This window comes from Brienomyrus brachyistius, chromosome 11 (genome assembly GCF_023856365.1).
Source record: "Brienomyrus brachyistius isolate T26 chromosome 11, BBRACH_0.4, whole genome shotgun sequence".
Lineage (NCBI taxonomy): Eukaryota > Metazoa > Chordata > Actinopteri > Osteoglossiformes > Mormyridae > Brienomyrus > Brienomyrus brachyistius.
This window is the reverse complement of record NC_064543.1, coordinates 22,446,205-22,472,663: the sequence shown is the minus strand read 5'-3', so window position 1 is coordinate 22,472,663 and position 26,459 is coordinate 22,446,205. Positions and strand designations below refer to the sequence as shown.

The following is a 26,459-nucleotide window of genomic DNA, read 5'->3' as shown; positions in this document are numbered from 1 at the left end:
TTGGTGGGTAAGATAAAGATACACCTACGTCCAGGTGTCACATTTTTTCATTCACACGCAAAGCATGCAAATTTCCAAAATGTTGAATGGGATGCTAAGGCTCATTGATATTCATAAAGGAAGCACTGGTTGATGATCTTTGACTTTTGGGAAACTTTTGTAGTGCAGAGCACTCTCTCTTGTTAAAATAATATTTGTGCTTCAGTGCTTTTGGGAAATGCTTCTGTTTTGTAGCGCAGCAAAAGTTGTTCTTTTTGCAGAGTTGCAATTGTGAAGACCCTGAGGTAGCTAACTAGTAAAAATCACTGTTAGCCTTACTGATGCATGACATATTGAGTACCATATTGGTATTGGCCAATAATTGTTAAAAATTATGATATACTTTTTCCCTGTGAAAGGCACTATATAAAATATAAATTGGATTGAATTGATTATTGGCATCAGTCTGATATGTCAGTTTTGTTCGATATTGCTGGCTGATATTTAAACTTTATCATTATTCAAAGTTGCAGTACCAGATAAAGACACAACTATTAAAATAATAGAGATGACTTCATTGGAGTATCAGCCATTTTCTGTAGTGGAGAACCAGGGATTTCGTTGTCACATTTGCCACTTGGAAGAGGTGTCAAAATACCAGCCTGCATCATATTTATAATGCATTATTTAATCTGGCCCACGATCGATGTTTCATTTTCCATGTAACTTTTGCTAACCTGCGCTGGCAAAGTCCCCCCATCAGGTAGCACTTCCTTTAATGTTTTTTTTTTTTCTTTCTTCATGTACAGATGAGTAGTCGGCCTTTTGACAATTTCACACTGGCGCTCTCTCCCTGTTTAATAATGACGATATGAATTAATCTTCTTAGATTCTTTCTTTGTATTCCATTAATTGTGTGTAATTAATTTCCCATGTTAATATCTTAAAAAAAAAATTGTGAAGTTAAAAAACGGTTGAATCATGATAGGAATGGAAGATTTCTGATGCATTGAGTCATTCCCTCAATAATTGTTATGAAATCAAATCGCCTTGGGGCCAACGGCTTGCACCCCTGATACCCAGGCGCCCGTCAGTCCCACGGGCTGTGGATAGGGAGGTGCTTGGGAGTCATCCCATCAAATACCACCGTTTGCACTGCCAGTAGCTGCGCATGCGTGATTGGCCTTCGGATTAATGAGGTCATCCTGATGCCTCCTTCACTCTTTGTCATTTTGCCTTCTTAACTTAAGTTGGAGTCACAGCCTGACAATCCACTGAAAAGCGCTGCACAAACAATTAAACGGGCCAATTGCACATGAAGTGGTGTCCGTACTGCCAAGAAGTGCTGCAGGCTTTGCGGAAACAGACAGCCACTCGAAGCTCCTCCAGACCCACTTGTAGCTGCGCTGTTCACTTGTGTCCATGTAAACACTTACGGGAGCCTGGCGAGCACCTTTGTTAGGGGCCAGATAAGCATCTACGTGTGGACAGGACCCCCTTCCCCCCCATCTGTGTGGCCAGAGGGGAGGAGGCGGTGGCTTGAAGGGTCCTACTTCATTCAGAGGCTCCTGCTGCAAATTAAAGGCCCTTCACAAACCCCAGGAAGGAAAAGCCCTCAACACATTGTTTCGTCAAGTGCCAAGGGCCACAAACCTGATACTGGCTCAGAAAGAAACCCTCTTAACCTCTTTTAATGCTTTGTACATTACCTTCTCTGGATTTATGCAGAGGGCACTTATTAAATGTCCTTTTGTTGCCAGTCTTGGCACTAGCCTGCTCAGGAAAATTAGCGCTGATGCACAGCAGCTTATCAAGAGTGCAGTAAACCTCTTCATTCTAATGACTCTGGTATTAGCCAGAGACTGCGGTCTTCAGGCAATGAGAGCACCGAGCATTTAAGGTCCACCAACGAGCTAATAGGTTTCCCCACACATAGATACAGATAGAAATTTGAAGCGAATTAATGTTACTTGTTTCTATCTGGCTTTTGAGTTTATTATTTAATTGGCTTGTTAAATAATTTCTCAAATTAGTCTTTATATGATAAACCTGTACAACATCCTGCCATGTTTAGAAATAAATTTCAAATTGTAATTTTTGTTGTTTTCCCAGTTCACTTTTTAATGTTTATAATGCAGAATATAATGATTTTATGCATTTGTCTGAAATTATTGTGTCTCCCCACAAGTTAGTTAATGTACAGTTTAATCTGTAGGTTTAAACCCCAGCTGATTTGTCTTTGTTTAATATCCTGGCTGCAGCTGCGAGACCAATATAGCAGCCGTGTGTCATGTGCTTTGTTAAGGACTGAATTCTCACCCAAGCCCGTGTAGAACGATGAGGAGTTCAGCCTATCGGCAGCGGCAGCACATCTGCAGCCGTTGCTATGCTGAGCATAATTGTGTCCTGTCATATTTAAATGCTCCTTCAAAGCAAAAATTGTGACAATTTGTCTCTCTCTTCTTGTCCTTCCATTCCTCCCTCTCATTCTCTTTCTCTGTCCCTCTCTCGCTCCCTGCCCTCTCTCTTCTCAGAGACTACATTTGCCTCCAGACTTGTCAGACACGGTGAGCCGTTTGAGCAAAGCCGACGTGGCAGAATCCGCCAGGCTGCTGAGCTCGGCCTGTGGCGGCCTGGCCACAAGCAACAAGCACCTGGACTTCTAATCAGGGCCGTGCCATGCTCAGCAGGAGTAAGTACGCCAGGACATCCTCACCAAAAGCAAGCAGGAGCCAGCCACTGCCCTGCCATCCCTGCATCACGAGTATCTCCCCGTGAACCTGCCACATTCTTTGTCATCTTAACGATAGCTGAAAAGAAGAAGGCTATTCCAGAGAACAGCTTTTTGAATCTCTTTCATTATGTCATGTGACTTGGGAGGGGAATGGCTGTAATTGCTGCTTTCCTCATGTTAGCACAATTATGTCCGATGTAAGCATGCAGTCATGCAGATTGTTTAAATACCTGTTGATTTAAACATGATGTACTCCTGTATGTTATTTTTTGGCTTAAAGATTAAATGTTACCATTATAAAAATAACTTTTCTGTGGCTCACAATCACTGTGTATGTGCGGTCGGGTTGGTGGGATGCAGCCAGTGTGAGGCTGAGGCAGCCCCTCCTGCACTGATGTGGACTGTAATCAGTCATTCTGGCTTCTTGAAATTGAGCCCCTTCGTTCCGTTCATCTCTTCCTTGGCCTCTCCCACATGGCAGAGATGGTAAGGAGGCTCTCGCTTATCTGTTTCTCTCACTTCCTGTGCTTTGTCAGCCATTCTCAGGCCTGTAAAGAGGACAGTGAGTCATAGCTGTAGGAGAGCTGGCAAGACGCTCCCAGAACCTTGAAGGAGCTGTGCCTTCACTCCTGTGTGTGCCTCAGCGAGTGCTGGCGTCCAGTGACACACACGACACATTTATGTCAGGCTGTCCGCTACTGACAGCTCACATCTTTGCATTTAACCGTACCGTTGCACAGGTTACAGTACAAGCTCTTTTGCTCTAACATTAAAAGGGGTCATTTTCAGACCCTTTAAGAGTCCAAGTTATCCACCCTCAATTTCACCAAATTATTTTGCGATATTCTCATTCATTTCAGGCAGTCTATTTAATTATGCTTATGTGGACACTTTATTCAAAATGCAGTATTAGTCAAAGCTTTGAACACATCTACCCATAGAAAGGTTGAGTTGTGCTATTCTCCACATTTTAGAATAATTATAGATATGTCAAAAATATTAAATTGAATGTGGAATTATGCACTAATGAAAAAAATATTTTTTTTAATTTAATTTGTTGGTGGGGGGGGACAGCTATGTGGGTTGGGACTCAGAAGGTTGCTGGTTCAAATCCCATCGTCAGCAGAGTGATCCCGCCATTGGACCCTTGAGCAAGGCCCTTAAGCCCAGTTGCTCCCGGGACTAAGCGACCGCGCTTTCTTCTCTATGCCAGTTTCATGAGGTGGCCTCCTGGGATGCTTCTCCAGCTGTCCTGCAGGAGGTCCCTCATGTATGCTGAGCATTCATTGGCTGATTTTCCTTAACTTTCAGGTCAAACTCCTCCAAAACCATTTCTGCTGTGTTTAGGTCAGGTGGCTGGGTCGTGATGCGATGCCTCTGATCTACACTGTGTAGACTGCTTGGTGTGTCCTAACTTTTGACTGGTGTTGTATATTTAGCGATTTTGAACGTTCCTTCGCATGTGGCACCATTTTCTACTTTTAGGGTTGGGTGTCTGCTTGTAGCACTGAGTTCTAGTTAACTGGCCTTGTTAGTGGCATCTGTGGTGAGGAGAATTGATCTCATTTTTTCTCAAGTATTACCTGATGAGCTAGCATAACCAGCTTCATTACTACATCGCCGATCATGTCTTTGTAATGTCATTTTTATCAAATGACAAGACAACACAGTTTTGTTCTGTCTCCGTTTACTGCTTTCAAGTCTGTCATTTTTTAAAATAAGGTTTATCTTGTCTACTTTGAGTCTCCATTCCATTTCACCGTCTCATTTGTGGGGCAGCATTTCTGTGCAGCTCCTTGGCCCCTGAAGTTCATCTGTGTATCTGCCCAGTTTCAGGAAAAGAATGATAGAGAGGCTTCATGCTGTTCCCTGTTTTGGGGACATGGTGCTAGGGTCTCCTCAGGGGTGTTTAGGGAACACTGGAAGAGGGAAGCAGTCATACTATCAGACCTACATTAGTGTTTTTCTCAGTCGCTTTGGAACATTTTTCAATCCATCCTTAACATTTACAAACCAATGCAGTATGTGCATTTCTTGAAACAATTAGTATAAATGGCACCACAATGTATTACTTGCAGGAGGCCATTACTTGCTCAAAAGTTTATTTCTTAAAATTAAATATTTATGTTAAAGAACATGTCATTCTGATGGCAGTGACAAGTCCTTGTGTTATTGCTAACAAATAAGGTGGTCAAAATGCTTAGCCGTGTTGTCGATATAACGATGTAATCTGTATTTACCAATATAAACTATGGCTACAATTTTTAGACAGTGACTGAAAATGCACAAGATTGCACTTTTTCTGTATGACATATATCAATTTCAGTGGTACAGTTGCACATTACTGTATGTGTACAGTTTATTCACAGTATTTCTATTAAGTATATTTACTGTATACTGTAAATGAAGCATTGCAGTAAGTATACAATATTATGGTGCAGTACATATTGTTGGATTGCATACCTGTTGTCTCTACAAAATATTAGAATGATTGAGGACATGGTTGTTCTCCCAAAATCCAGCTGCACCCTTCGGCCTGCCTCTGCCATTGTAAGACCATGATTGAGGACATGGTCCACCACTGTGGCCCTTATTCCATCAGGAACGTGCCTCTGTCCTTGGCCTTCCTGTTTTCCTCCCTACCCTTCTACCATGCAGCCTTACTCCTCTCCTTTTTCCCAACTGCTGACCCTGTTCATTTTCACTGTCATTCTACACTGGCAGAAAATGAAACACTGTGTCATGCTCTGTCAATTCGTTCTTGCCAATTGAAGGTTCATGAGAAACACCTCTGAGCTATTTTAGAGGACGGGTTGATCATTGGTTGATCTAACACGTCAAACATTCCCCTCCATTGGTGAAAGTCAACATTCACCTGAGGGCAATTTATCAATTTAGGGCACATTTTCAAAAAAAAAAAAAAGTCTAATAGGAATGTAAAGAAAGTATTCTTGACAGATTATGACAACTGGTTCAACCATTTTGCATGTAAAGACTTATGCAATGAATCAGTGCCTGGATGTTTTGGTGGGTTAGACTATTCAACAGAGAACCAGTAAAATACATTTTGATCAACATGGCATGAGCAATTGATGATTCAGGAAATGGCAGACAATTGTACATAATCATGTGTATGACTGTGCTGTTGTATTTGCAATTTATCCAAAAGCACGAGACATTGCTTTTGTGATTTGTTGTTGTGGAGATTGAACAAGTAATTTTGTAACTCTTCTCTCACAAGCCCCAACATTTCTTACTCTAAGTATATCAGACTAGATCCAGTTTAAAGCTGAGTTTGAAAACCAGGACCTAAAGTCATTGCCCATTTATGGTAATCAGGCTGTGCTGCATAAACCATCAGTTCTCAATTGGTTTAACCTCAGGAACATTAAGTTGTAGCCCAAAAGATGGAAAAACAAGATGATATGAATAAGTTCCTTAAACATAAAACTTGGTGGCCAGAGGGTGAGGAATAGGTACCGACTGGGGTGGGGGGGATTAAAAAAAATGTCAACGATTTTTTTGAACGCACACTTTACGAACCACTGAAAATGGTCCCTTGTCTTTGGGGTTGCAACCCACCAGCTGAGAAACAATGGCTCAGCAGGCCTAGGTACATCATATTACTGGACTTGCTAAATCTGGACTGTGATCACTTCGACTTACTCTTGTTACTCGCATGAAAGACCAAGAAAGTTGACATCACTACACTGTGTACAGTATGGCTCTTACATATTCATGAGGTACTTAAGTAGTACTGAAAGGGAACTTAACTCAGAAGATCTTTTAGAAAACACTGGTGTTTCTGCATAGTCAGGATGTTTGGGCAGGAATCTGGACAACTGTCTTTCAAATGCTGCCTTCAGCAACTGGCAAATGAACTTCGCATTTCCAGTGAATGCTCTGTGATTCTAGTCATTTGGAGAATCTGCTTTTTCAGATCACATACATTCTCATACGTCATATTAGGCTTTGTTTGGTTTTACATTTTGGTTGTTTGGATGTTTGGTTTTGCTGGACACTGTGAAACCCTGAGAGATTTGTTCAGCTCAAATATTTTATCAACCATGGTCTTGGAACTGGGCGCCAAATATCCTAAGGCTCTAGCAAGGCTCCTGGAAATAGCTATGCTTAAATGAAATTAGATATGAACGACTGGTAGAACTAATCACAATGCACCTTCTTTAAAGTGATCGTGTTTGTCTACTGTAATTTAATTCCTACAGCTACATCGTCTGGATACGTTTTCATTCATTTGAATAATGGTTTTACATTTATATGAGTGACTGGTTGTTTAGCAGGTACACGACTCAAATTGCAAATACGGGAAGTCAAACGTGCAGGGGCCTCATCCGTGACTGCCGTAAGACACATCATTTGGTGAGAGGCTGAAGAGCCAATATAAATGAGAGGGAATTGGGATTAAGGGTTTGGGTGTGATGTCCAAAACAGTTCAAGTGTCATGCACCAAGCACTACTGGCTGTCCCTGCCAAACCCATTACATCCTTATTCTGGGATAAAAGTACTATTTTTTATGGTTTGGGGTGCATTTAATTAAATCATGGAGATTTCCGAAGAATGCACGGAAAAGTTTTGTTTTCTGGGATTCTTCTATAATAATAGATGGTATCTCTTCACATTTCTTAAACACAGAATATTTGGTAAGTGGTAAAAGCCATCAGGTACAAAAGACGTTGGATACTGGACTTGCAAGAAAGGTATGGAAGTCGCCAATCTACCATGGATATAAATTCTAAGAAAACTCAAAAAGGTTCCCTGACCTCAAGTTGCTACTCCCAGGGTTAGTCGAACAAATTTAAACAAGTGCATAGTTGCAATCAAAGAAGCCCTTTAACAAGGCCTGGCCAGCCTTTGCCTGTGTTCAGTTCAGAGTGGGTGGCTGGGAGGCAATGGTACACGGACCTTGTTGACCGCAACAGAGAAATGGTAGTAGAGGTTTTCACAAGGGTTGGTGATACATTTCCTAGCACCAGTGAGGGTGTAGCAGATGCAGGAAATGTAGAATCAGGCGTGAACATGAGGCCTATTTCAGCCTGGGAAGGCCAAGAGCAGCCTTCAACAATTCCGCCATTTGCTCCCTCTGAGTCATTCCCTGAGTTAGATGTTCTGGCCTGCACCTTCTATGTTTCAGGTGCTTTCTCTTCTTATCCTTCTTATCAATTCATTGCCGATCATTTCATGTTATCAAGCTCATGTCAGAATAGCTCAATTGTTTGAAGTTCGCTGTTCTGCTAAAGAACCCAGATTCAAGCACACACCCATTCTGTGGTTTGGGGGATGCCATGCCTGTCTGATCAGAAGGTCACTGGCAAGACCCTTAACCCCCAATTGCTACAGGGACCGTCTGATTTTCTATATCTATAAATGGTCCCTGCAACATAAAAAAATAGGTTTTTATTACATTGAGGGGGATATTTGGTCCCCACAATGTAATATAAGCCTAATCCACACACACACACACAGGTTCGTAATTATATCTTTGTGGGGACTCTTCCTTTATTTCTATGGGAAAAAAACATGACGACCTTAACCCCTACCCAGCCCTAACCTTAATCATAAGTAACCAAACAAAATACGAGACTTTTGTACTTTTTTGATTGCATTCACAGATCTTGGTGAGGACCTGACACATAGTCCCCACATCGTCAAAATAACAGGTTTTTATTACATTGTGGGGAACATTTGGTCCCCACAATGTAATATAAACACAATCCACACACACACAGCTTTGGATTTAAGTCTCTGCTAAATAAATAAAATGTGAATTGATTTGCTCCACATCGTTACATGAGGCTCGATGTCTCTCCCTGACCTCAGCCAGCCCTCCTATCCATGATTCACCCCAACAACCTCGTCCACCATGAATTCTCGAATTAAAGAATTTATAACATCCTATTGTTAGTGGCATCTCTGGCTTCACCTACAATTATAGTTTATGCGGTTAATTCAGATTTTGTTTTTTTAATGATACAATAAATATATTACTAACCAAACGCAAATTACAAGATGTATATGCAATTCTGGAGTGTTTTAAAGAAACAAATATATTTTATAATTTGTAGTTCAATTTAAAAAAAAAATAATAATTTAAAAAAACATTTGTTTTGCATTAACCACACCGTGAGGGGCTGGAACTCCCCAGGGGTATACCCCAACATTGGGCCCTATGCAGTCCAGGGTGCAGCCACCGGTCCCCAAGCAGAGTAGAATAAGTGGTTAGAAGATGGATGAATGGAAACAAGCATATGACACCTGCAGTTTCTTTGGTTAGGAGTCTTACTGTAACTGATCAAATGTAGCTGTTTTAATCTCAGCTTTGGATATAACCTGCAAGAAGCTGATTAAAACGAGTTACTAAATATCCCTGTTGCAGATGTTTAATTAAAATTATACATTTGTAGTCAGTGCACAGTTTAAAAGAGCAGGTGAATTAGAAACCCTGTCCTCTTAGAAGACCAGCTTTGCTTACAAAGCGGTACTTATTCTGCGTGTGAGACAGTTGGGCACCACAATGGGATTGTTTCTTTATTTTTGTAAATGGATGAAAAATTCTGAATGGACTTAACGGCATTTATAGACGGCAATGCCTCTGGCACGGTGCTCAGTAATCCAGAAGGGTCAAGTATTTTGCTTTAAGAGCTACATTTTTCTTATTGTGTTGTATAGCTCAGTATATTATTGGCTCAAGCTTGAATTGTTATGAATTACATTGCCTAATCACTGCTTATTTCAAGTGAAATGCCCACAAGTGTGAAAGAAAGAGCTGAACAATCGCAAGCGCCAATACCTGACCCTGCTCAATGGGACTTCCCTTTCTGCCGCCCTCCCTGCTGAGCCAGCAAGCGAAGCAAAATAACTCATTCTGCTACACAATCACTCCTTTAACTCGTTTTGGCTACAGGCGACTTTATTGTTTATCGCTCGTCTGCCTCATCTTTTTCAACAGGGATTTTTCTGCTCAAGCAGTTCTCATTATTGTGAATTCATACCAAGGTGTCTAAAAGGTTTGCGGTTGATGATCTACACGGCCGTTCAGCTCACAGTTTAACAGGTGTGTGGAGGTTTCTTGGTGTTCTGCCACTATTGCAATTTTATGGTATTTTTGAAGCGCATTTTCTGCATTTTGGTAGTTGTGATTGTCGCTTTATCTATACTCAACTACCATTAGCAAGCGACTGAAAATACTTCCTTCTGTATGTCCTTTGTTAATGAATAACTTTTATAAACAGTATTAGTAAGATCAATCTCTCACCGGGCAGTAACATACTGTACAAAATATATGCTTTTCACAAAATACATTTGGAAAGCTCCATTTTAAATAAAATTAAACCGAAATATTTAAGAGTCAGTAGTATAGATTTTTCATTGAAAACATAACGCACTGTTGCGAAAACCCTTGTAATGAGTTGCGTTGCAGGCAGACACCAAAATATAATCCTAGGCATTGTAGATGATATTAGTAACGGTTGTAGATTTCAATCATAAATATATGATTGTTTGATTACCCTACAATATACTGAAAAATGTAAAATAACGATACTGTTTACAAAATTTGAAACACAAGGCTATCATTAAAAAGAAAGTTGTGTTAGAAATGAAATGCTTTGGTCTGCTTTACAATCGGTTAATTCTGATATGTAGCTGTAAACAACTTCCAAACACTTACGTTTTAAAACTCTGGCAAGCACTTTTAATCAGTTATAGGAATGAAATATTTCTACTTGCACAAAAAATGATTTGACTGTAAAACACTAACGTACATCTATGTCTAAGAACAGTTAACTTGCCTAAAGAAATGTATTTATGATGCATGGAAATGTGTATAAAACATCTATAGAATATTCTGGGAAATATAAATGAAATTAACTTTATTATAGAAATCATTCTGGGAGATTTCTAGGGAAGACAAATACTTACATTTTGACATAAACAAATTGGATTATATCGAAGACACAATCTACCATTTAGCTACCAAGTTTTTTTTCCACTTCCTTTTCAGCAGGTATTTCGCTTTCCACATACTTACACCGTATCTGCCGACAACTTTGTTGAGGGGGAACAACAGATCAAAGGGGCTTACACTTTTCTTCCAGCTCTGCATTGGAATGATACAAGGCTTTGCTTCATCAGAGTCCACAATCTGTACAAAGACTGGTAGACGGACTCGATATAAGCTGATAAAATCTACGCACCGCAGAATCTCTGACTCATACGTTCCCCAACTTCAGCTCGATAGTCAATCCATGGTTGTTCTTGTGTTTCATCATGACATACAAACGGCCATATACAAATACAACAAAAATGACTTTGTTTTTTTGTTCCATTTAGGATATAACACCGGGCACTTTACAGGAGTCCAGTTCCTTCCTTTTTTTCAAGTCTTCGTGTGCCAGGATAAGGATGGGGCACAATCCCAGTACAAAATACGTCTCTTTCAGAGTTTGTCTTTCCTTTTTCTTTGTTGTTGTTTTTTTTTTTTATACAATACTGCTGAACAGACAACTTCCAGTGGAAAGTCACAAAGTGAAGCATCTTTTTTACTGTAGTCTTGGCCAGTACTGAGACATGTCAGGCTCGCTGCCTGGAACTTGGACAGGGACAGATACTCCAGGGGAGATGAGACCTGAGGAGGACAACAAATGACGTGTGAGTCCACGTGCACCATATGGAGTCTGCCAGGGGGGAGGTGCTACTGCCGCACCCCCCTACACTGGACATCATCCAATAAATAAAACATGTACCGAAGGGTATTTTATTTCAATAATTTCCCTTGGGATGAATGAAGATTTACCTTATCTTATCTTACCACAGAGGTGGAGCATGAAATGGATACAAGTATGCATAACCTTAGAGGTCATGGAATTATTTATTAAATTAAAACAAAGTGCAGTAATAGAATGAACATGATTACACAGTCAGAAAGACGATATAAGGTGAATATAGCAAGGAGGTGATTTTCTTTTGTGATTTATTATGATCAAACAAGTGCCTACCTGTTGATGTGGTACCAGAGGTTGCCATTGATTGGCTGTTCATATGCGCCTGCATATGAGGAGGGGTGTATGTGTCGTAGCTCCGCCCATTCACTGATGGACTCGTGGGCAACATGCAAGAGTAGGAGGATGTCTGGCTAGGCACTGGGGGCTGCAAGGAGAACATACTCATGTTAGCTGGGGCCCTATATGACTTCCACTCTAAATTTAGCAGTCGTTTGTTAAGTCTTTGTTATTGTTTTCAGGGCATACATTATACATATTCCATCAGTCATTAAAACAGACTGTTTACGACCTACAGTGAATGGATCGGCTTTGGTGTCTGGAAAGTGAAGGTCTGTTTGCTATGGGTCCCTCACCTGCATGGGTAAGTTGTTTGCCATGGTAAAGCTTGGCATAGGTGGCAGGGCACTGTACGTATTAGTGAGGGCAGTGTCTGATCTTCCCAGCATGGACCCTGATGTGAAAGACACTGTAGTGAGAAACAAACAACAACAAGAAAACATTAAAATCATCACATTTTATAGAACCAATGAGATATCAATAATTGCCATTTGCACTGTAGTATCAGAATGTATCATTTCCTGAGATGAAATACTGAAATACTGCAAGACCTGTGTCTATATTTTTATAGTATTGTCTTTTGTTCTACAACAGTGTATGCCTAACATTTAAAATCTGCAGAAATTATATTTATTCTGACCGCTGAACGCTTAAACATTGACCGGGGTGGAGATTGTCAGCCACTTACCCGGCGTGGTTGGCTGTGGGATGGGCTGGTAGACGCTCGTACTGAAACTGCTGCTGATGGGAATGTGACTGGAGGAGTTGCTGGCTTGTCGTCGTTGATTTCGGAGCTTTTCCTCTCTCCTCCACTTCGCTCTTCTATTTGAAAACCACACCTGCATGCCCAAGGATATCGTTGATGGCGAGTCATCGGGCTACATTGCTGTATCATATATTCTACCAGTGCTGTACAATTAGGAAAAGGCCGAACTGGGGAATCCTAGTTCACCTGTATTCTAGCCTCTGGGAGGTCAATTTTGGCAGCGAGTCTTTCTCTTGCAAAAACGTCTGGATAGTGAGTTCTTTCAAATTCTGTGGAAAAACACATCTGTCTTAAATCGGCAATATGGAATAAATAATAGATAATTAGATGTATCAATGTATATTTATAATATTTTGCTTATAATGTAAGTAGATGGGATTCAGATTCAAAGCAGTGAGTTATAAATTTCTGTCTGAGTATTACACTGGCTCACTACACATGTGTAAGCAGATTAACCGAGTAGTTACCCTTTTCCAGAGCTTCTATCTGCTCTTGCGTGAATGACGTGCGATTCCTTTGCAACTTTCTTTTCAGTTGTAGCCTCATTTGGGTCTCGTCCGAATCCTCGCCATTGGAGCTAATTGAGTTGGTGTTTTCACCTCCCCCATCCTGCTGCTGGCAGCCATCTGTAAAATAAGCAAAACATTGACGTAAGCTCAAGTGCATTTTCTCCTGTTATAAGCATATTAGCACAACAAATTCATGATATCTGGTAGGTGACATATATTTCTAATTTTTTCTAGACTCATCTAACCGAGTATATGGTAAATACGACGCGTGAAAGTAGTCGCCGCTGTCTTTTCTTGAATAGGCTATTGCGCAAAAAAAAAAAAACTTTCGAGAGCTACATTGAATAAGCGGTATTTGTTTTCAAGAGATCTTTTTGTTTTGTTCAATGTTGATTAGATTTCGATGATAAGTGCTAGTCAGAAGATCTCTAATTTGAGGCAACAATGCAAACATGCAAATTCTCCACTTTTGACTAGGGTTGGAATTAGAATACGGAGCAACCTTGGGCATTTTTGTCCTGTGGAAAAAAATTAGGAAAAAAACTTGACACTCATTACCTCGTAGGTTATAATTAAATACTCAGTGAAAGCAGGCTATAATTATCTTCAAATGTGTATTTGGATTTAAGGAAAGTGCTCATTTATTGTTGCCGCCGTTAGGTGAAAGCTTTTTATTCTTTCACTTTGGGCGCGATATCAGAGTGCGATATTAACGGTGCCGTTATGTGCGCTTTCGCTAGATGTTTTTAACTGGCTAGTAGACGCTTTGCGGAAATGCATTAACGTGTGTTGTTATTATAATATTCGATGCTTGTACAGCGGCAATATTAGCGAACGTGGCCCTCTACTAGACTGTGAAATACTTTGTGATATATACTTTGGTTAGGCCGTTGCTTCAGTATAAGTTCTTTTATCATTGATAAACAATGGCCAAGCGCTCAAATGGTTAAGGGAAATGTGACAAAATGTGGTAGAAACCTTTTCAGGCCAACTGAAATGTTTTAAAACCCAAACTTTCCCCTTTTCAAATACTGTGATTCTTCAATGGTAGTCACCATATGGGCGTTTGTAGACCTATTGAGGTGACCACCAACACTTGAATAGAAGGAGCTGCTTTTCACAATGATACAATGCCAGTGGAGTAAGAGAAACTATTAAACTCTCGGGACAGGGTGGGTTGGCAAACTTTCGTGGGCAGAATTTTTTTAAAAAACACAATTGGAGGAGGAAACAAAAGGATTCTCTCGAGGCGTGCAGCGCTCCGCATTGTAGCACGAGGATCCCAGTCAACAGACTTTTCAGTTCAGTGTGTTAACCTTTATGCACTACTATCATTAATCACTGTCCCCTGGGCTGGCCCGTTCAACGCCAGTTAGGATTTATACTTTCTATAGGCAATGGGAGAGAAACACTCCGGACACCGTGAATAGGACATCTCTATACTCTTTCCCTGTTTGTACAACAAAGGAGATCGCGAAGACTACTACCATGAGTTGATAAGCTTCGACCTACTGCGCCGTAAGCGTTTATCGTACTAAAGAGCCGAAATGCAGCCCAGCGAAACGGATCCTGCATGGGAAGTTTAGTATGATATTATTGATATTATTCCTGTGTTTTGCGCTACATATTGTTTTAAATGATCATATATTATGCACCATTCCATTAAACAGGCTATTTGCTATTTGTTGAAACGTTCATGAATAAAATGTCGACATGTTTATTGGGTGGATTATCGTACATGAGCAATTAATCATCGCAAGTCGAAAGATTTTATCCCTGTAAAGGAATGTGGACACGTTTGACGTTGCATAACAATTTCGAAATGGGGAGGGGTTCAGCCATGGAATAACTAAACATGTATCATTAAATAAATACGAAATTTCATTTACAGTAATGTAGAACTTGTCAGTAATATAAAACACTTTTAACCAATTAAACCATGCAATCGTCATTCTCATCGTTATTTTGTGTTTAATGTCGTACCCAAAACGATTAATATTTATTGGCAACAACAACAATAATACGTATTATTAATAATAATAATACAGATATTAATGTGGAGTATTATTAAGATGCAGGGTACTATATTATAACGTAAATGCCAGAAATAAATAAGATGCAATGGACAATTAAGCTATCTTCTTTTAATATATCTCGATCTGAAAGACCCCGCCCCCCCCAAAAAAAAAAATCTTTTCAGTTCTCTGTGCTGCACTATTACTTTTTTGGGACTAATCCGTAAAAAGGAGTGAATGTGAGTGCTATTATCCTACAGGCAGACCAACTGACGCTAGGTTTAGGATCTGTTTTCTTAAAAAAAAAAGAAAAAGAAAAAAACTCTGGGAAAAAAATCATTCCCAATGTATCGTAGTGTCTTATTCAGTGAGGCGGAAAACAAGCAAAAAAGATAGCAAACCGAGTGCGGCATCCTTTCAGCCATAGAGGTTGGATCAAAACATTCTGGAGCCGACTGAAAGAGAAAGTGTCTAAATCCCATAGAAGGCTTTAGTCCCATATAAGAAAAAGATAAGAGAAACTGCCACAGTGATCCCTAAAAAACACTAAATCGCTGGAGAGTTTTTTTTTTAACCTCGTCGGATAGAGTTGTCTCTTTTCTGGCCCTGTCACTCTCGATGTATCCATTATTTTATTCACTGTTGCGTGGCATTTATCAGATTGAGACCATATTTGTCCCCCCTCTGAGACCGAACCCAGCCTTATGCTTTTGTACTAATGGATTCTTAAGACTTCTTAAGGCTCATTTAATACAAGAAAAGTATTAATACTTTCAAAGCATTAAATCCACCTCGCCTTTGTTAATATACTTTTATTAATAATATCTGCTAGTATTTTTAGCTTATAAAAATTTATTGATCCAATTTTAAAAATAAACCAAAAAGGGGAAAACAATTATGGATATTAAAGTTAATAAAATTATCTCCGGTCACTTGATTATCATATCAACCGATTTTGAAATTTTTTGTTCTAACTGTAGGGATAAATATTATACTTTTTGGAGGTTATTAATCCATCTATAAATATAACAAATATAGCAATAGCTCAAATAGATAAGCGATATGTTTTAATTAGGTTAAACTTTTTCTCAACCAATAACCAACAGTTACCAAAATTCCTCGTTGGCTTCGTTTTTTAGTTTTCGTTGCACATTATAACGGTGAAAAGTAATGGCATATCTAAAACAAGATGACTAGATAAAATATAACGCAGAACCTACGAATTTATTAGATATTACATTATTGACTATATATTTTCATAAATGACAATATTAGTCTTAGTTCTAGTATGTTACTTCCTTTGGCTATAATCCAAACTTCATGTCTGTTGGGTCGGCACGTTGTAGCACCAGTTATTGATGATTATTAAACGAGAGATTTCTTTTACGTATATGTGCGATTCAATAGACTGTACATGAAAGAAAATTCGCGTAAATTTAAAATTGAACTGGGCGGTACAGAAAACATAAAGCCATGTTAAACAGGTGCGCTAATGCTGTTCATTGTTCGGTCCAGCAATTAGTCGGCTGACACAAAATAGAAAGAAAACGGTTTTATGTGTCTGTATAGAGTCCATCCTATATTGTTTAATTCTCTTAAAACTGACATGTCTAATTGGCAAGCGGTGCCATATCGTGTCCAGGGGTTTCCGGTGGAACATTTCTACAGCTGTCTCCTCCAACTAGACGCTTATTCATGTCGCCTTAATGAGAAACAAAGCGTTCTCTAATGAGCAATTACATAGCGACAGAATTGTTCCCATAACAAATTCTTACGTGTGACAGAAACACCCTTTGTACAAATACTCCGTACACCGTTTCAGTTTTCTTGCATGAGTTGGGCTAGGAGTAAGAGGTAAAATTCACGTTGCTGGATATTGCTTAAAATATCATTGCGCCCAGTTTCAACACAGGGGATGTACTGAGGTTATTTAATGAAACGGAATGTAAGACTACCTTAAGTTAACTGTACTAAGTATTATTTCTGGTGGAGCTGGCTGTCATTTGAAAATTTTACCAATACATCCAGCAACTCATTTATTTTTGTATTATTTCATAATCGCTACCTATAAACTTAGCTGCATATAGTTTGAAATTCCGAGTAATTAATTGAATAAGTAACACACACAACTGTGTGTATACCCATAAAATATGCCTAAATGTTCTATTAGTGGTTGCACTAAATATGTATATAGATATAACATTCTTCACCAGTATTTTTGTCCTTTATTTGATATTTAAATTACATTAAAATATGCCTAATTCATAGTTTTTATCAAAGTCATTTGTACTGCTGTCAGTTGTACACATAAATCAAGTTTCCTTAATAAATTTCTATCTATAATTATTACTGTCCTTGTTGTTTAAGATAATCTCAAAATCGTTATGTTTTTCATTTACATTGATTTTGTTCTTATTAACCCGTATTTGATATATCATCATTCTGATTTAACACAAACTTTTTCTTCACACCTATGAATAATAATCGATACGATAATCTGCTTTACCTTGGTTTGGCTGCCCTGGCACCGAAGTTCCGGGGTACCAGCCCGGCCGGGTCCCCCATGTCCCTGTTTGACCGTTCAGCATTCTCAGCTTGTCATACATGCCATCTGCACCCATCTGTTGCTTTTCGCTAGCCAGGTTGCGGAGGACTCTGTTTATCGATGACACCTAGAAGACAAAACCAAAATCGAGATACACTTTTGGGTTTGCCCGCCAAAGGGCATGCGTATGAGCCCGCGCGATAAGAGTATAAAAAATCACTATAGGTTCTTTTGCTTATATAGACATTAGACATGCAATTCACTGCGCGTGATAAAATACATTTCGGTAAATATTAATCAGACTTCAATTTCACACGCGTAGTCTTGCGTTTTTTTTCTGTTATCGAATGTAATCAAGAATCGGTGACATTAACAACTTACACTTGGTATGTTGTCGTTGGTACAGACCCCCTCTGACAGCAGTCTGTCTCGGATTTCCCAGGCGAAGATAGAAGGGCACTCCCTCTTGTACTGAGCGATTTTCCCGACCACTTCAGGAGTCGCTACTCTTGGTTTGCTGCCTCCGATCGCCCTGGGTCTAATGGAGCCGGTTTCATAGTATCTGCCCAAGATTTTACTCACGCACCCATTTGACACCTGAATAGAGAACAATAGACACAAATCACATACATTATTTAAGACTAATATTAAGTATATTAGTAGACTTCAATCAATAATAAGCTTACGTTTTCATTGTCCAGCACTTGGACTTTTGCATCAGCATGGGTCTATAACACAAGAAATATACCTTAATGGTACGATAACTTATTGTGCTTTTTTGTATAAAAACCATCTATTCTTTAAATTGTCGATAGATGTCCAAAAATATAAATTATATTTAAATTCGGAACAATCTAACTTTAGCCGCTGATGAATGAGTACATGTAACAACTATAGTATTCATCTTTTACAAAAAAAAAACCATCTTTTAGAGAATGATGCGAGCCATTTCCCGCACATAACGAAAGACCACGATGAAACGTTTGAAGAAATTGTTCGATGATATCCCGGCAACCAAAAATGCAGGAGCCGCGATTTTAAAGCAGACAAAATTTTACATCAGTGAACCATCCAACGTCTGATATTAGGCATCTTACGTACGAAAATAGTTGCTTTCGTTTCGAAATACATTGATTGATAACTTTTATGGACACGTTCATCCTCTGTCCGACTGAAGAATGTAAGTTTCATCACCTGGAGAATCCTGGAGATATCGCACGGGCGCGCGCCGCTGTGAGCAAGCTCGACTATTTTCTGTCTCGTTGAGTCCGGCAGCGGTCTGCCGTTGACAAACACACCACCAAGCTGATTCACACCACTGTGACCTAGGAAGAGACAGCAAGCTCGTTGTTCGCTTCACGCATTACCAGAAAATTGTTCATCAAAAATAAAAATCCAATTTTTTTTAGCACGTGAACATTTTCCTACAAACGTTCCCAATTAAACGTATTCATTTCAAGCTTAAATTAAGCCATAATATAAATAACTGATTAACATATAACTAACTTATAACTAACAGTAAATTATTTGCTTATAAAATTGTGATGATTATACACAACCAGAGGCTTGTTTTATTATAGTCCTAATTCTGCACGTGCAGGACATGAATTAGCCCTCAGCAGCCGCAAATAATCTACACTAAAATGTCTTTACGATTAGTTCATGATAACGAACGAACAAAACGCATATTGAGGAAGGCTAGAATAATCATACAGAATACCGCATAAGATGCATTCTGTATTATATAATTACTTATACATATTTATATATATATACATATTTGTTAAAATCCCGATTCTGCCAAAATGTTTTAAAAGCATTTATGAACAATTAACTAAATGTCATCTTATCGCCAATATCCGGACTAGAATGTCCAAGAAGACTTACAATAAGACGCCAAACCTGAAGCCAAACAGAGGAAGCCTTCCTTACTATTTCTCCGTTCCCTTCTCTTGGATGCCTCCCGTTAAATTGACTCCAAGACCACTAGCTCCTTAGCAATAAATAAGCTCCAAATATAGAAGAGGGGGAAATATGATGAGCCTGCCTGACATTTGTCTTTAAAATAAAGCTAGCTGCACGTCAAGTTTGAGCTTAATTTCTGGAAATAGGCGGAAGTCGCCCTGGATCATGCATGGAAGGCTAATTGAAAAGATCAGTTGGAGCACTTGTGGCAGGCATGTCACTTTATGACACTGCTCTGCTTTTGAAAATCGCATCGTCACGACAAATAGTAGCATGATAAAACGACCCTTTCTGTCTGCATTTGGCTATCATTCAGACTAAATTGGACTCTACTCATTTACCCTTCAAGGGAAGCTTCATTTTAAGGTAGCCAGGGGCTGCGCGCGGGCACGACAACAAGGGCGCGCCTCGTCCTTAATATATGGAAAGTGACATTCGTTTTTTTAATATTAATATTTAGAAACGGACCTACGGAGCCATTGTTTACACTCATACTTTGCATCTCCAATTGGCGGTTACTCTGTGTTTTGAGGTATATATAAGGATGCATTATAATTGTATTTCATGAGAAATGGCACACATTACAACTGCGAATAGGCGTGTATACATGTAAACACTGCGCTCCTATGAAATTTTAATTGCACATGTTACGTGTAATCATCATTATTTTCAACCAACTTTCAAAATGATGAACTGTCCATCTCCATCTCCTGTGTGTGACTCCCAGATTAAGAGAAATTAATCGTGTCTCGTCTAGAAATTGGTTTGCCTTGGTATGGGCTTTGAACCGTCTCCCTCGCGGCTTTGAAATAAATCTATTTGATCAATATAAGAGTCAGATAAGGACATAAAAATCGAACTTTCTCTTGAAAGGTTGAGTCTTAATCATGTAATTCCCCATGGTGAGTGGTGTCGATCTTGCCTCGTGGCAATGGTTGTTCGCCTTGTATTCTATTGCTTGTCAACTAAATAGGAAAGCATATGGTGTCAATTTGGATGCTCCGTACCACGTACACCCAGGAGTTATTAGAACAAAGCCCGAAGAGCCCATCGCGACCTTTAAACAAACTAAAGGCCCCAGTCGAATGATATCTCTTCAGAAATTTGCACCAGGGATCACACACTATAACATGGTTTCATCTCATTAACAACAGTCGTACGCAGATCAGGGTTTTACAGAACTTTTGAATCGACTCCATTAACAAACAAGATCTAAATTTTTAATTAAACATGGAACAGCTGGTTCGTGTCGGACTGTGCAATTTATTACAAATACTATCGATGCTCATTTAATTTAGAATTTATTTAAGAAGTCTGACCCGCGATCCTTTCCTTTAGTACATATCAGATTTTATTGCATAAGATATTAAATACTGGTGTTTAAGATTCAATTATCTGGATATCATGCGCTATCCAATCTGGATGGCTTAGAAGTAGGCCTATGTATTAAGATAGGGGTCTTGGGTACATGTTTTACCACATTGTATTGGCGATTTGTATAATTTATGTATAGGCTAAATTTAATAGGTCTTGTGTGAGCAGCGTAATTTCAGATCGTACCGAAATGTGTTTCAATGTACGAATTCATTTATTAAGGTTGATGAGAAACCTTTCAGCACACCTTCGTTACAGATGTCCCTTGGCCACACAAAATCAAGAAAAATTTTGTCTTTTAATTTTTTTCTGCCAAATTCAAAATTACATTATCAGTTTAAAAATAAAAAAAGTCTCATCATACAAGTTGTTTTGAATTTATTTGCTTGGAAATACATCATTTCCGTCTCGATATTTCAGCAGTTTATGTGCAAACTGGCACAGTTATGTAGTCAAGTAAAACAAACCAGACCTAACCGGTTTTCGCGAATAATGTATTGTGACGCCTTACTGTCCCGATAATCTCCGTAAAACATTTATTTTCTAGATGTTTCCTGTAGCTAATACACGTCCAGCCAATACAGCTTGCTAACAGTAATTAGTCAGTTTCACAATGATTCAATATCAGCTCAAGCATAAATAAAATTCGGCCGATCCATTTTCCTCCGTGAGTCTCTCACAGAGTATCACATTAGAACGGGGAGCGATTCATAAGTATTGCTAATACAACCAACACCTGCTATCGACAAATTATTTGTTAGCACTTGAATGACTTGAATGCTAAAACATTCTAGCAGAAGGAATAATGTTTTCTGCCTATAAGCTGCAGACATCGACTGTACTCTGTGCAAAGAAGTACCATAATGTGATTGATTAAAATTAATCACAAAAACATCAAAACACCATCTACATAGATAGATAGATAGATAGATAGATAGATAGATAGATAGATAGATAGATAGATAGATAGATAGATAGATAGATACATACATACATACATACATACATACACACATACATACAAAAAGTTTTGAACTACCGAGTCGTTTGTCTGTCTTCAGTCACCCTATTTTTTCAGAACTAAACGCTCATTTACGATCTTCGCCTGGAATACGATTTGCAATTTACATTCCGTCATAGATATTTAATAAGGAGGCCTATAAAAGAAAAATCTTCACTTACTGTTCTGCATCATGGAGGCTACGCCAGAGTCCCACGTGGCTCGGTTATAGTATTCTATTAGTCATAAAGAAACAATAACAATTATCAGTATTGGCATTTTTCAACGTTAAGGAATTTTCAAAGTACCAACATCTGTAGCCTTTTCGTACGAAATCTCAATACAAAATCGACGGATAGCTTGTTATACATCAATAGATAACTGATTGGATTTTTTTTATATATATTCCACACGTGAATTTGCATAACAATACTTTAATGTATTTCAGTATTAAAACTTGCCTGGAAACACAGTTGACTTTCCGCTTAAAACAATTTAAAGTCTCTCATCTGCCGCTCACTAGTTATTGTCTTCCTAGGACAAAGCAAAACAGTAAATTAGTACACTTTTCTAGCTCCTACCTTTAGAAATGCAACACTAATATTATTATTAAAATATTGCTCTTTGCAACATCGCAGCTAAATGAGCATTTTTTCCTAAACTGTAATTCCTTAATAATTAATTATTTAATTATTATACATTTTATAATTATTATATTTTAAGATGTTTAATTAATTATAAATGTTCCATATACTAAGAAAATCTTATTTAGAAAGTAATTAGTAATTATTTTCGTTAGGGCCTATCAATTGGACTGTCGCGCTAGTGTTTACCATTGGCATTAGTGGTCTGTGTCTAATTCCTGGACCGTGGCTGTAATTTAAACTTCAGCCAGCGGCTCAAACTTATTATAATTGCGGCCTAACAATTTCCGGCAGATTTTCGTTTAAAATTTTAAGTAAAAAAACTAATCGCGATTTTCTGCCCTTTTAATAGGCCTAGTTCTAAATCTCAAATAATTGTGTTTACTTGTTCCGTCCCCTTTAGATCCTCTCGTCTGAACCGTACAGTGACACACGCTGTCTACCTCGCCTCGCTGCTCAAGAAAGTTAGATCGGGAGGGGGTGAAGGCTCTCCAACAAAGACCGCTGAATTTAACAATGGCTTCCTTTCTGCTTCTATACCAAAACCCAGAGAGCAAAACTTGGGCTCCCTAACTAGCAACACAGCTTCCAACTAAACGTACCAACAACTCTCTAGAATACAAAGAGCTGAAGGGATCCTCCCCCAGCACCATGCGCCCCCCCCCCCACACACACACACATACTCTCTCAACAGACACACACACCTTCTCAACACCAGCACTGTTTCGCTGGTTTCTGCCTTGACCCGATGCCCGGACCCAAATGCTTTTTGTTTGTCCCGTCTTGGGAAATAGAAAAGTAATTTCTTGTTATAAATATCTCGAGGTAATTGTGTTACTGGTCTGGGTTGTTAGAGGTTGTAAAAAGATACAACAGCTCAGCTGGGCGCTCAATTGGAAAAAGACAATCACAATAAAGACCCCCATTCAATAGGTTTGCTAAAAAGGAGGCCAGTGAAGAAATAGTCCGAGCATTCATTATCTCCGTTCACGAAAAAATAGTTCTGCGATGTGTGTGTATTCCGTCGTGCTTCTACAAGTAAACACACACACACACGCAGACAGAACACCTGCACGTGTTTACTTTAAACCCAAATATTATTGATTTAAATCTTCACATTAATGTCGATGCTCTTTCAAATAATCCATTTCACAGATTGTAATATAAATTATGTGAATCCCGGGAAAACGTGTAGTCTATATTCAACTTTCAGCATCACTCAAGCATGATGGGTAATGTAAAGCAAAACACACACACTGAACTTCTATGAGGAAGACGGTAGGCAATTTTTGTGTTCCTGCACTTAGTTTAGATTTTATTTTCAGTAATAATTCAAAGTATTAACCCCATGTGTCGTTTCTAATGTTCACCGAGTAGCCAACACAACGAGTAGCAATTATTAAACTTTGTTGAAAGTCAGAATTTAATGAAACCACAGCATTCAGTGAATTATTATTGTTATTCGGTGAATTTATCGGGCTCTCCTGGTCCCGGGATTCGTTCGTGTTGAATTTTGTTTTCTCTTTTTGCTAAGACGTTGTTATACATGTTTCGGTTAATGATTTATTTAAAGTTGAAAACACCGTCTTCAGATTATGAGGTTAAGTTAGGCCTAATTTGCATCTCTGTCCCCTTTCAAATCCCTAACAATCGCCTTAATTAAACATGCTTATTCAGGCCTCCGTGTCCTGCTTTTACAACATTCATATGTAGAAAAAAATTAGCAATGGCCTAGTAGTTTGACCGTGGTTTCATTTAAATGTAATTAACCCATCATCGCGGTATGTTCTTTAAATAATTGTCTAGTTATTAATTTAAATATATATTCTATATGTATAACGCAATATAGTGCAATAAATGGATATGTTCTCCATCTGAATATTTGTGTCCCAATTAAATTAATTTAGCATAAAACACTTTATTTCCTTTTTACGAAAATGCATGCATATTATAATACAGTACATTTATTCTTCATTTCAAAATGTCACGGAGTAAAAATATGTAAAAATATTACAAATGAACCCAACAATTTTAAAAGGGATATATATATATATATATATATATATATATATATATATATATATATATATATATATATATAAATTATGTGTGCTTGTCTTTAATAATGCACATTTATTACTAAATTAAATATGTATGTGGCATCCTTGTTTAGTACTACTAAATTTAAATAAATCTCCAAGACTTGTTGATTTTCCTGCACAATAACATTAACGTTCAGCCTGGGGAAATATGAAGACATATAAATGAGCGCACAAGTTCTCAGTGTTTTGCGAAAATGCTCGGGTGAGATCGTATGCCTGCATGATTCAACCTGACACACTTCCTCATCGGGTCATTGCATCTCCATTCTCTGTACAGATCACTGTCTTGGCCTAATGTGACTTTTTACTCTTTCCTGTCATAAATAAGCGTTAAGCTGTCCAAAAACACCGAGATTTGGGCGCTTTGGAAGCATATAAATAAGTAGGGAGGCCATCCAGAAAGCCATTCAAATTTCACACTTTAACTCCACCGTTAAGTAGCCTACACGAACTCCAGCCTACGGCTTCTACAATTAATTGCAGTCGACATAAATGTCTTCTGTACTTTTAAAAGATTTACTTGGATGAATGAAACATGGTTTACACCAAATAGTTATACATAATTTCCACTTCATTCATTACGAATACTACGTTTTGTTTTAGGTTACATCCTTGAACGTTGATAATAAATTTTGGTGAATATATATGCGACTATGCGTGGACCTTTCTGGATAGTAATTCACTTTCATTTCATTTGTTATATACAAACCGTTAGAAATATAAAAATAAACTTGCAGAAGATGTCTGAACTCACCTTTCTGTGGCATCCTGCGCCGCTGTCAAAGCCCCTGTCAGTAACTTTCACTGCGACTGAGACGAAGCCGAAATGCCGGAGAATTTCTTTTGAAGAGTTCGAAGTAAAATAGTTTTTCCAGCGATCTTTTGTAGAAATGGAAATCCCTGCGAAGGAGACAGAGATTGACAATAAAGTGGGATGGCAGGACTGTGGAGAGACTGAAAATGTGCGCTCGAGTGTGTGGGTGAGTGAGTGAGTGAGCGAGAGAGAGGGGGGAGGGAGGGATCGAGAGAGAAGAGAAAGAGAGAGCACACCTATGCTGATTGGTGATGGTACGAGTGCATTAATGTATGTGTTCCTGGTCCGTGCCTCGCCTACGCTGCTCTTCACTGGCCCATTAGCAGAGCCTGACCTCTGTCATCATCTTCCAGCAAAACACTTCCTCCTGCGTCTTTGCCAGAGCGGGAAACGGGGCTGAGCCAAGCTTCCCTTTCAAACCCACTAATCACTCTACACATGCAAATTCACGTCTCTTACACACTAAATATTGCCTTATGCAAAGCAAATGGGTTGCCTCAGAGCTGCCTATTGGACGGTTCGGAAGCTCTCCGCGACTGACTTGTGGAAAGGCAAGAAAGCTTTATAGCTAAATCTCAGTACTTGGAAAGAGTGCAAACACATGTGCTCCCAAGTCAGGCTGGAGCCGCGAACTACATTTTCAGTTTTCGATCTACAATTAATTACGGTTTTCATGTTAAGAAATGCTTAAACTTCAAATATTTATCTTTTTTTGCGAACACTTTTTTTACAAACAGAAACACAGGTTTTCAGTCAGTCCGATGTAAATTGCTATAATTTTGGTGATAGTTAATAACGTTTGTTTTTAGCAAAGAAATATTTTATACGAAAGTAATATGTAAGTGAAATATGCATTTGATATAAATATACAATATACGTCGAAAAATATCAGGAATAACTATGCAAAACAAATGGTGATGCGGGTCATTTGAAA

At 38.7% G+C, this 26,459-nt stretch overlaps 2 protein-coding genes across 10 annotated transcripts in view; one reads left to right on the top strand and one right to left on the bottom strand.

The window, feature by feature from the left end:
• The window catches only part of elp4 (elongator acetyltransferase complex subunit 4), a 67,736-nt gene extending 64,717 nt beyond the window's left edge, over window positions 1-3,019 (top strand). For both annotated transcript variants that reach the window (XM_049030898.1, XM_049030897.1), the window contains exon 10: window positions 2,514-3,019. In XM_049030898.1, coding sequence (XP_048886855.1) covers window positions 2,514-2,645 — 132 coding nt within the window. In that variant the 3' untranslated portion in view covers window positions 2,646-3,019. The remainder of the gene's footprint in view (window positions 1-2,513) is intronic.
• Window positions 3,020-10,588: 7,569 nt separating this feature from the next.
• On the bottom strand, window positions 10,589-25,832 carry LOC125704134 (paired box protein Pax-6). 8 transcript variants are annotated; one of them, XM_048969464.1, is made up of 13 exons: window positions 25,762-25,832; window positions 25,466-25,611; window positions 22,148-22,201; window positions 18,821-18,951; window positions 18,313-18,354; window positions 18,008-18,223; window positions 17,588-17,753; window positions 13,025-13,183; window positions 12,744-12,826; window positions 12,480-12,630; window positions 12,088-12,200; window positions 11,729-11,879; window positions 10,589-11,358 (listed from the first exon to the last, which is right to left on the bottom strand). In XM_048969464.1, exons 2-13 carry the CDS (start codon window positions 25,476-25,478, stop codon window positions 11,273-11,275), a joined length of 1,365 nt encoding a protein of 454 aa, XP_048825421.1. In that variant the 5' UTR covers window positions 25,479-25,611; window positions 25,762-25,832; the 3' UTR covers window positions 10,589-11,272. The 8 variants fall into 8 exon arrangements, with proteins under 8 accessions (XP_048825421.1, XP_048825424.1, XP_048825425.1 ...); XM_048969467.1 differs by lacking the exon at window positions 25,762-25,832 and adding an exon at window positions 22,427-22,499 and having other exon boundaries at window positions 25,466-25,635; XM_048969468.1 differs by lacking the exon at window positions 25,762-25,832 and adding an exon at window positions 22,427-22,495 and having other exon boundaries at window positions 25,466-25,635.
• Between the last annotated feature and the right edge of the window lie 627 nt (window positions 25,833-26,459).